This window comes from Antedon bifida, chromosome 7, assembly GCF_963402885.1.
Source record: "Antedon bifida chromosome 7, ecAntBifi1.1, whole genome shotgun sequence".
Taxonomy (NCBI): Eukaryota; Metazoa; Echinodermata; class Crinoidea; order Comatulida; family Antedonidae; genus Antedon; species Antedon bifida.
Genome location: NC_136232.1, coordinates 25,841,072 through 25,852,444, shown reverse-complemented (window position 1 = coordinate 25,852,444; position 11,373 = coordinate 25,841,072). Strand labels below are relative to the sequence as shown.

Below are 11,373 nucleotides of genomic sequence, written 5' to 3'. Positions count from 1 at the left end.
TCATTTTGATGATTGATGTAATTATTATTCTGGTTTTGAGTAATATCAACAAATCGAGGTTTGTCGTATCATAAATAATACATAAACTGTATTTGTTATATATAATTGTAATAAATATCACCTGCTGCTACGTTCATTGTGCCAGATTATAATAATTATAAAATATGATCCGCATCCTTCGTAGCTTACGTGTTGTTTATCTGTATATATATAAATACTGTATACTGAAGCTAAGTAAAATAATGACAACAATTAAATGTTTAATCATGATTAATTAAATAATATTATGTTTGTTTATTGCTATTTTTTGAGTTATTACAGTACAGATGATTTGAGATATGTTGTTTATTGTTAATGTATTCATTTTTCAATATACCTTACCAAGGTCGGTAAAGCCTATAATCTATATTATTTTATCAATAATGTTTATAAATCAATTATAAATATTAATAATGTTATATGTTATATAAATAAACTCAATGCCTACTGTATTATTTCTTTATTCACCAGCATCAACTAAAACTAATTTCAAATTTCCATAACGTCTATTTTTTTTTTACCGTGTAAGGTGTAACATATTTATCAGTTCTGAGTGGATAAACATATTTTGATTTTGATTTTTACAACATGCGTATTAAATACATTATGTTTGCACTGTAAAATATCCAAAACTGGGCAAATATTAGGCCTGTTTATTTTATAAAAGATCGCAAGTGTTCAATTATTTTGTCGCATGAATTATTATGCATTGTCTAAAATTGATGTTGCGTGAAAATACTGCAGCATCAAGCCATTTTGTTTTGCTGATGACTGTTGAAATACAAATTAAAAAACCTATTAATTTGAAATAACCCATTATTCATCAATTCATTCTGAGAGATGAATTTGAACTAATAGGCCTAGTATAATTCGTGGAGCTACCGCGATATTATTGTTGTTCATTCATTTATTCATTAATAAAAAAAAATACAAAATTCACAGGAATATATAAATACAAAATGAATAGACATGACAAAAGTCAAACAAGTAAATGTTCATGTTTTGTATTCTAGTAATTTGTGTGCAGTTAAATGCGCATGCGCAATATTTACCCTCGTTGGGCGCAACATTAACTGGTAGGCCTTCGGCATTATATGTCCTAATTCAGTTTTTGGTCTTTACGCAACGATTTTAGCAATAATGAAATATAAATTACACAATTTAGCTACGTAAAAAAAAGAATAATTGATTCTGATTTTGTTTTATTAGCCTAGAAATCGACAATGATAAATAATTATTAATGTTTTACGTCATGCCGTGGGTGGGTGGCTTGATAAAATAGCCATAAGCCATATTCCTAATAATATATATCATATATAATATTAATATATATAGAAGTCGTCAAATGCAATATTATTAAAAATCGAATAATTCTGAATTTTTACAATATTTATCACTTGAACTTTAATAAAATGAATCCTGACCATAAAAGAAAGATACGACACATGACGAATTTTGAAATACACTAGATTGATTGGAATATTCATTTATGAAATTATAATTAGGCCCTAGGCTATCTATTACAGTGTCTTCATTTGTGAAATTGACTTGAGGGGACGGGTTGCTTTATATCATATATACGCTATCAATTAATTTAAAAATGTTTTTTAAAGTTTATAGTTTTCTGAGGATTTTTTTCTAACAAGTAACGACGTTCTAATTATTTATTACCTCTTTGGACAGACCTAGGTCTAATTAAAAATGTTTAAAAAAATACCCAATTAAACACAGGATTTGCATTCACTTTTCAGTGGTTGTAGTGTTGGTGGTGTGCAAGGTACACACACACACGACAGATAGGAAATTATGAATTGCGCCCTCACGCGTATGGTATTATAAACTCGAAAAATGGCCGCGAAGATCGGAGTTAAGTTTATCTCGAAGAAAGTGAGTAAAACACGATGGCAACCGGAAACATTTCAAAATGATAATGATATTTTTGCTACAGGCTCATGGGATAATAATGTAAGTATATCAATACAACCATCGTTAGTGTTATTTATGAGTAAGATTACAATAATATGTCTAGGCCTACCTCCGTTTGGTCACGTTTGCATGCACATCCCTCTCTCTGCTGGCCTGTCTTCCCATTTCTCCTCTGCATGCTGTATGTATAGTTCCGATCGATGTAGCCTAGGCCTAGTCCTTTGATGCTGGGCCTGCATATATCACAATATTAGTTGATGGTAGCTTTGCAAACAAAGTAATAATTGTTGATGGTATATAAGAAAAGATGCAGATTTTCTTAAAAGTTAAAAATCACTCACACGTCACACAGAGACAATCTACTAATCCGATCGTCTGCTCTCCTGGGATTCTCATGACGCGCACCGGAAGAGCGGATTTACGCGCAACGCAAGTAATTTTGACCAATAGCAAACAACGTTGCTTGTGATTGGTCAATACTTTCTAGTTGCTAAACCACAAGAGTTAAGTTACTTCTTAAGAATCTTTTGACATGTTATGGTTTGTCCACAGGTAAATGAAATAGAAGTTTGGAGTTTGCCTAAGATGTCCCATTTAACAACAGAGGTTGCAGATCCGGAATACTTGTGTGGCTGTGATCATATTGGGGATGTAACTGAATTAAAGGTACTATAATTTTTTTTTATGACCATAATGAGAATGAGGGAGACATTTAAACTGTGCATCTGTTCCCATCAACATGATTCTATATAACATTTAATTAAATTACTTCATTATTTTAATTTAAAATAACTTATTTTTGTGGTATATTTCAGTTTGTTGGTGCTAACAGGTTACTAGCATCGTCTTCGACAGGAAGTGTAACTTTGTATCAGCTACAGACCAGGTCAAAGGTAAACAAAACAAGTATTCATATAATATTTTAGATTGTATTATGCATTGACTCCAAAATAATAGGATTATTATTGGTAATTATCTTGTGCAAAATGTGATGTGCCCATATATGGACACGATGACATCAAATCACTACCATATTTAAGCATATCACCACCATATTTGGACACATCACACTTTTCTGTCACATAAAGTGTTTGATAGTGTAGACAGAGCTTAATGAATAAAATATTGCCTACTTCAAATATTGTAGACACTAACACTTGATCAACGCTGGGACAAGCTGCACACACTGTGCGGTAAAGGCAGTGCATGTACAAGTATTGTGGTAAATGGTAGTGATTTTATCACAACTGGAGAAGATGGGAGTTTAAAGGTGTTAAGAATGGGTCAACAGGAACCAGTGAGGTCTATGGGTAAGTAACAAACTTAAGTGGCAAACTTAAGTAACAAACTTAAGTAGCAAACTTAAGTAACTTTAACCCAAAAGTAACTAACTTATTTATATATGAAATTCACTGTATCACTGCCATAATTCAATTAGTACACCTTAAATTTGCAAACTTAATAAACAAACTCAATGATAAGTACAACAAACCTGTTTTAAATTATACAGCGATTACATACAAACTTGTGTATTTCTACTCAGATTGCGCTGATAGTTGCTGTATAAATGCTGCCGTACAAGTCAAAAATCATGAAATTGTAACGGCCAACAGTAGAGGGCAGTTGAAGCAGTGGGACCTCCGACAGCCTGGTAATCAACCAGTCAACATATTCTTACTGTAAGTATGCCCTCTATTGACAGAACAATCTATAAAAGCTCTGTAGAATCATTGTCATTGTCATTGTCATTGTCATTGTCTGTCTACACTATCAAACTAGTTTGACAAAAAAATGTGTGATGTGCCCAAATATGGTAGTGATATACTGAAATATGGTACTGATATGACATCATAGAGTCCATATATGGGCACATCACATTTTTTGTCACAAAGTTTGATAGTGTAGAAAGAGCTTAAAACATTGTATAAATAAACTTGTTATTTTATATAATATTGTGTTTTGATTGTTTTAGGACAGGCGAACAGTCTGGTCTGGTGTCTGTGGACAGGCATCCAAGCCAGGCCCATGTAGTCGCAGCAGGGGGAGAGGATGGATGCCTTAATGTATGGGATCTGAGACAACAAAAATACCCTGCTACATTATTCACATCACATGATGGACCAGGTGGGTTAATTTGCATATTCGTTAATTTCTGTAAAACAACAAAGGCCTAATTTTTATTTTTCACAAACAGGATTAAACAAAGTATGCTGTAAAGGTTTATGATAGTGTAAAAGGTCTATCTACACTATCAAACTAGTTTGACAAAAAAAGTGTGATGTGCCCAAATATGGTAGTGATATACATCACCATGTCCATATATGGGCACATCACATTTTTGTTGTCACATCAAGTTTGATAGTGTAGACAGAGCTTTAGACCAGCAACCAGTTGCAATATTTAAAAATATATTATCAGATTTTGAAAATGTGCGATTTATTTTTTGCAGTATGGGATGTTTGTTTCCACCAATCAAGTCCTGATCATCTATTCACCTGTTCCAATGACGGATCTCTTCTCCACTGGGATAACTCTTCCACAAGTCTTCATTCATCATCAATCCTAGCATCACATGGACTACCAGAACACCCACCACACACAGAAAGGAGTTCCGTGTCATGCTCCTGGTTATCTGGAGAGACCGGACAATCTGATGTTCAAATCAACTCCTTACTGCCCCCAAGTACAATGTCTATAAACTGTTTTGATATCTTGGGCCAGAATATTGTTTGTGGGACGGACGGTGAAGCCGTGTATTTTCTTTACGGAATAAATACCAGATAAATACAATGGATTACATTTACACGCATGGACGACTACACATCAACCCTCATTTGCATAATGTACACACAGAAGTACATGCAAGTATATGATTGCTCTTGTTAAACATACAAAAGTTGTCTGCCATGTTGGTGGGTCGTACTTAACAGAAGTCAACCGGTTACTAAACAAATCGGACCATTGCAATGATAAATATAAGTTTAACTAGGTTCTGAGATCAGAGAGATGTTACCTTGTGTTGTTAAAAACTGCAGAAAGAAAATATGTATGAATAAAATGGCTTTATATAGTATATAATGTATTCTATTTTTTTCAATATACCCCTTTTCACCATTTACATTGTATATTTCGCGTAACGTCCGTGAAATACAATCGTTCGCTCTTTTGACGGCCGTTTTTTTTATTTGAAATAAATAAAACATTTAAAACGATAGAAACACAACCGTAATGAAATCATAAACTATATACAGTACTCCTCTATGATTGAACCGAAGCCTACGCAAAGACAGGCATGCCTAAAGACGACAATCGTATTTTTTAAAAAATACATAGGTACACGCTACTGATAAATTGAGGGCACTTCCAGATTAACAAAAGGGTCTATCCACCAAGTAAGTAGGCCTCCTACATTGTGGTGAATCTACATTAAAATCATCACCAATCCTAGGGCGGGGGTGGGGGTAGTAAATACGTTAGAGGTGGATGCCATTTTCTGGCCTTTTTTTAATGATAGCTGTAAAAGTCTACCATTCAAAACGGAACATCTGCATCTTCGAAGAAGTAGTATATAATGCCAACTTAACTTTATATCAAATGGGTCAGAAACGGAGGGTGAAAAAACAAAATAAGTAATTTTTGTTACACAGACATATTTTGGTAATATTTTAATTGATAATAATTTAAGTTATTTAATACATCAATGTATATTGTAACCGATTATTAAACATATAGCGTTTTGTTCAACAATTTGTAGACATCCATCGTCACTTTGTGCTTTTGTTCGCCTGCACATTCCAATCGTATCTCGTAGGCTTTCATCAATTTTCAATCATCATTAAACAAAAATCACAATTCCTTTCCTTGTAACCAAAAATTCCATAACAAATATCGCCGTATCGGTCTAATATTCACCGAATAGTGAAAACACCTCTTTTCATTTCGGAACAAGCAAACGGCTCTTGCAATAACAACTATCACAATTAAAGGAGAATAAATGTTTTAATAGTTTTATTTATTCCAATTTGCTTGTTTTGTGTTTATAGTTATGCTTGTATATAAATACCATACATATAATATGTGGTAAACCGCTCATGCGTATCACATTCCTGAAGGTTGACGCACTCCTGTGAACTCTACATCACCCGACTGCCGTGTATACACGTACCTTTTACCATCCAATCAGCAATAATTTATATACCCGTTCTCATAAAAAAATGTATTTATGTAACCCATCAAAACCAGAATGGATCTTTACTTGGATCTTGATTATCTGTCATTGAGGTAGCTGTAGCTAGAAAATGAAAAATAAGTTTTTAAATTACTGTTATATGCTAATTTTTCTTACAGTATTTTATGATTATAAAAACGTCAACGCATCAGAAAATTATCATAGAAATAGACATTGTATCTATAACAAACTGTGATTTTTATTTTATTTAGTTATGATCGTAGGAATATCGTACCGTAAGTATACAAAATAGCTTATTAAATCGATTAAGCTTGGTTCCCACTTTAAAGCTGGTTCCCACTAGCGACGCAATTCACATGGACGTAACGCAACGTAAATGATTTGACAGATCAAAAGCGACAAATTATTCTAACAGTTGCTTTGCGCCTACGTCCTTGCGTTGCGTTCTAGTGGGAACAAAGCTTTAGGACGTACACGTAACGCAAGTGAGATGACCAATGACAAGCGACGAATAATCCATTGCTTGTGATTGGCTAAATTACTTGCGTTGCGCTTACGTCCTTGCGTTGCGTGCTAGTGGGAATCAATCGTGAAGAGCAACAATCGAGGTACCATAAATTGTCTGCAACGCAGCATTGCGTCGCCGGAGAAACAAAGAACATCATAATTAATAGGTTCAATCATGTTTTACAATGTTCATATAACATAATCATGATGTTAAAGTACATTTAAACTCCGTTGTTTAAAAAAGTGATAACAATGGCAATAACAAATTATCACTTTAGGTTTAAGTTTTAAACTCTGCTAAAATGAACAAACTTTGTTGGTATTTTATCAATTCTATATACCATGTACTGTACGCTTTCCCCTTTTGTTAAAGATATATTGTCCCCCTAAAAATTTTTTTTTTTCTAATTTTTTTTTAATATGCCATTTTAATGTCACGTAATAGTTATTCACTTAACAAAAATCTGGATCAAAACAAAAATGATTTACCTAAAAAGAATGGTTTTTTGTTAAAACCGTTTCGTTTGTCTTTTTATAAGTGAAATAGGCCTAATGTGTTTTTTTTTTACAGAAGTGAATAACTAAAATTGCTAAATGGCCCATTTAAAGTCTGATTCTATTAATCTTCATTTTTCATGTTTTTGGGGGACAATACATCTTTAAAATTCGATATTATACAGTAGTATTTGCAATATACACACACGCACACATTTTTTGTTGTTATAACAACATTTATATTTTACGAAAATAACGTCAACCATATGAAGGTATAATTATGTATAATCATGTGATTAATGGCCCAAGTTCAAAATGTAATTAGATCAAACCGTAAATTAGTCTTTGAAATCCATGATTAATCGGAGTGGCAATATGAACAAACTAAGTACTGAGTGGGTATATAATAATGGATCAGTCCATCTAATTATTACCGCGTTGATGCAAGTTTACGCGGACGCGGACTCTACTTTGCATTCGTGGGATTCCAACAGCAATCCGAAACCCTGAAATATAATTACCTATCCAGCTGAAAGCAACATAAATTAAGCTAGAGTTACTAAAAAACAAATTAACAAACTATTTCATAAAATGTAATGGGTTGGTAGTCGGTGTTAATAAATGAGAGAATTGATGTGGTGCGTGTTGGTAGTAGTGTCGAGTTGGTTCAGGTGGGCTATGTGGTACTGATGGTGCGTCATTAAAAATAACAGAGAACAAAATAAAAGAAACGATCTATTAATCAAACAAATCCGTTAAAACAATTGGTAAAGGGTGGTAATTGAGAGCCTGGTGTACCAAGCTGTATGGTGGTTAATGATGGTACTGGTAATGATGGTACTGGTGAATATGGTCGTACTGTGGTGGTGAATGGTTGGCAGTGTTGTAAATCAAATGATGCTTTAAATGCGTTGTTTCATGCTTACCGTTTGCTACCTCGTACGAGTATTCATGTGGATTAGTGTACGCAATAGACCATCCAGGATCAGACGGCTTAGTAGCATAATCACCATGAGTCTCTAATCCGGGTAATCTACTTGCCCTCACTGGCGGTTGGATTAACAATGAAGAGTATCTAGGGTTGAAAACTCCACAATTACTCGGAGCAACTCCATAACTTAACTCAGTGATTGGTCGGTGGTTGTACGCGCTCTGCGACATGCTGTACTGCTGCCAGCAGGCATCTGCACGATTGATACCGAGATCACCAGTGACGTCACCAAACGCTGTCTGTTGAATTGTTGAAGTAATACCCATGTTCATGTTGTTTCTTTTGATGTTGTGATAGTTACTGCTCCAGAAGGAAGGCGGGAAGACGCGTTGGCTCATAAGAGGGCCTGAAAACAAAATATCAGCATTCAACATTAATAATTGTCTATTTTAATTGTTTATTTATTCAACTTAGAGCAGTTGGTCACTGTTATGACCGTCTTTCGACAAACCAACGGTCAATTGTACTAAAACATATATAACGTTGGTTGGATCGGATGTATTTGCTTCGCTTAAAAATTTAAATGAACTAATTAATAATAATAACACACAACTCTATACAAAACGAATTTTCAAAGAAATACACATTTTGGCGATATTTGCCTTCCATAGGTACACATTAAAGCATTAATAATGTACATACTATTACATCGTGTAACATACTCAATCATTTCTAGCAGTGACATAGTTCAATGCCAACCAAATAAAAATACCTGAAAATATTTGTTGTTAAAATCCAGGAATGCGAATCGGCAGCTGTCTCGAGAACCAGCCGCTTCAATTCAATATATCGCTATTTTTGGACATGACATTTTCTAAACTAATCTGTATTTTTGTTACAATTTTGTATAATGACGTAATATTACACGGTTTTATGCGTTGATCTGACACTATCACACACGTAAAACATAGAATTTAACATGTGTCGTGTTCATGTATACAACAATAAAATAGTCTCATAGTTCAGTCAGCCTAAACTGTGTAGTAAAATACTTTCCACGCGAACTTTTTGGCCAAAGTTGACTAATTCGACTGCTCTCTACATACTTTGTTGTGCATTATGGAATATTTCACATCTAATCATAATTCTTAGAACTGCATAGTTCAATATCCTATGTCTTAAGAACGTTTGTGAACTAGTGTCGAGTGCAACGCTCCACCGTTAAAATACGGTACCGTACTACGTTTAACGTATACAAATAAACCGATTGATATTCTACTCTTTGATAATAATAATAATAATAATAATAATAATAATAATAATGTTATAGTTGAAACACATGTAACTTACCGCTATTGTTATTGTTTATATCACCATTGTTATCATTCACTGATTTATTGGCCGTCATAATCACGTCTGACGTAAAACTACTCGGTCGATTCAACGCCTTCGTAAAATGGTCATCGACAACTTTGCTTGTATCACCGGTAAAGTAAGTAAATATAACACACTTAGCGCTGACATACTCGGCCTCTGGGATCATTTCCTTATCACTGCCATCAGATGAGTCCTCCTCCTCCACCTTAACATCGCTGCCTCCTCCGACACTCAAATCCTGAGCTCGAATCTCAGACTCCTGCAACGAAACGTAACAATTACCTTGCATATCGTTTTTTTTCTGTTATTGATCGTTTTAATGTCTACTTTAAAAATTCCGTAGCATTTCCGCCTACGAATTACTGTGTGTTAAAATAGATATGCAAATTAGGTGCGACACATGTACACGCACTGATTACGTAACACGCGCACTGATTGCTTCTGTACCGTGAACTAAATGCTAAGTATTATTTCAAGCATATGAAGAGGCATGTGATATTGAAACTATATTTTTTATTACAAAATTAAACTATGTTTAAGCCAATACCAAACGTCGTATGCTTCTTATTGTCTTCTCTCGTGTTTAGTCAAATATTAAAGTTTATTATAGAATAACAGTCTGGTGTTATACATGCTCGATGTAAGAACAAAGAAAAATAACCAGTTTATTAGACGTATTAATCCTGTCTGGGTGCAGGTATTTAAAAAGCAGTCAGTCTGAGTATGATTGCTTGTCGGTAGGCAATTGGTCCGCATATGCGGATCCAACTTTGGAGGGAGGAGGAGGAGGAGGGGCAGTTACATTTTCTGTTACATTTATACATTTAGCACTTATTTCATACTCCACCCTTCCCCTCCACCTATTTCAAAATCATGGATCCTCCATTCGTCCAATACCGGTATACCAACGCGGTTAACCCAACGCACTTATGATAATGATACTATGTGCTGTACGAGTACGCTTACCGTAATAATACGCATAACGTAATAATACGCATAACGTAAAAACGTAACGTAAATAATCCTGAAATAAATACAAACATACTGTACCTTTCTACAAGGATACTGAAAATAAGGATGTCTTTGTAGTGACTGGTATACAACGTCTATACAACTCATTTTGTAATGCAAAATGTTTCACAAAATACATGAATTTATGTTCTGTTAAAGAAACTATTAAAAGTCGAGACATGAATATGTTATACGTAATACGAACGGTAATTACACACACAACACAGTATCGTCAAAGTTTGTCACCTGCTCATCAATACGTTGTCAGTATGTAACGTAAAGTTGTCACTGTTCCTTTGGCGCGCATCCGATAACATTAATGACATCGCAGATATTTCACAAATGAGCTGTGATGTGATTTCATTTTAAAAAGATTTTAACGAAAACCTTGATGCCGCATCGTCTATGAAGCGCCGCCGATAATTGTGGCTTGTAATGCTGCACGACCGTGATCTTTGCGGCGGCAACTTTTTCTCTACTACTGTCTACGTTATATTCCTGTATTGGTAGTAGATCGAAGAAACAAGCACTTCGAAATCATCAAATAAAATCCAATCAAATTGTAAATGAAAATGTTTGAACGGGGTATCAATAAACCATGGACCTATAGGTCCATGAATAAACTACGTAGACGTCCTTCTCCACTTATCCAGTCCCAAGAAGCATATACAGTATATTTTAAGTAGTAGCCAGCCTACTTCCAAACAATGTGTTCCGTTTACCCCATTTCAAAAGATTGATACAATTTCTTCCCTAGACTCTCAACTCCTCCAAGAGTGCAATGGCCCGGTCACGTGATGTGACATCATTTTGTGACGAGTTGTCGTGGAATGCGTCGATCGCTACAAACTCCGCCTCCTAATTTATGAGATCACGGAAATTATGCGAATTTGTAAAC

General features: G+C 34.5%; 2 protein-coding genes across 2 annotated transcripts; one reads left to right on the top strand and one right to left on the bottom strand.

Moving 5' to 3' along the window:
- Nucleotides 1-1,833: 1,833 nt before the first annotated feature.
- LOC144847449 (nucleoporin Nup43-like) lies at nucleotides 1,834-5,037 on the top strand. The gene is made up of 7 exons (XM_078703823.1): nucleotides 1,834-2,004; nucleotides 2,518-2,631; nucleotides 2,781-2,858; nucleotides 3,113-3,275; nucleotides 3,509-3,644; nucleotides 3,938-4,089; nucleotides 4,415-5,037. Exons 1-7 carry the CDS (start codon nucleotides 1,888-1,890, stop codon nucleotides 4,747-4,749), a joined length of 1,095 nt encoding a protein of 364 aa, XP_078559949.1. The 5' UTR covers nucleotides 1,834-1,887; the 3' UTR covers nucleotides 4,750-5,037.
- Nucleotides 5,038-5,615: 578 nt separating this feature from the next.
- Nucleotides 5,616-11,067, bottom strand: LOC144847453 (uncharacterized). The gene is made up of 4 exons (XM_078703827.1): nucleotides 10,515-11,067; nucleotides 9,438-9,723; nucleotides 8,083-8,493; nucleotides 5,616-6,256 (listed from the first exon to the last, which is right to left on the bottom strand). Exons 1-4 carry the CDS (start codon nucleotides 10,581-10,583, stop codon nucleotides 6,198-6,200), a joined length of 825 nt encoding a protein of 274 aa, XP_078559953.1. The 5' UTR covers nucleotides 10,584-11,067; the 3' UTR covers nucleotides 5,616-6,197.
- Between the last annotated feature and the right edge of the window lie 306 nt (nucleotides 11,068-11,373).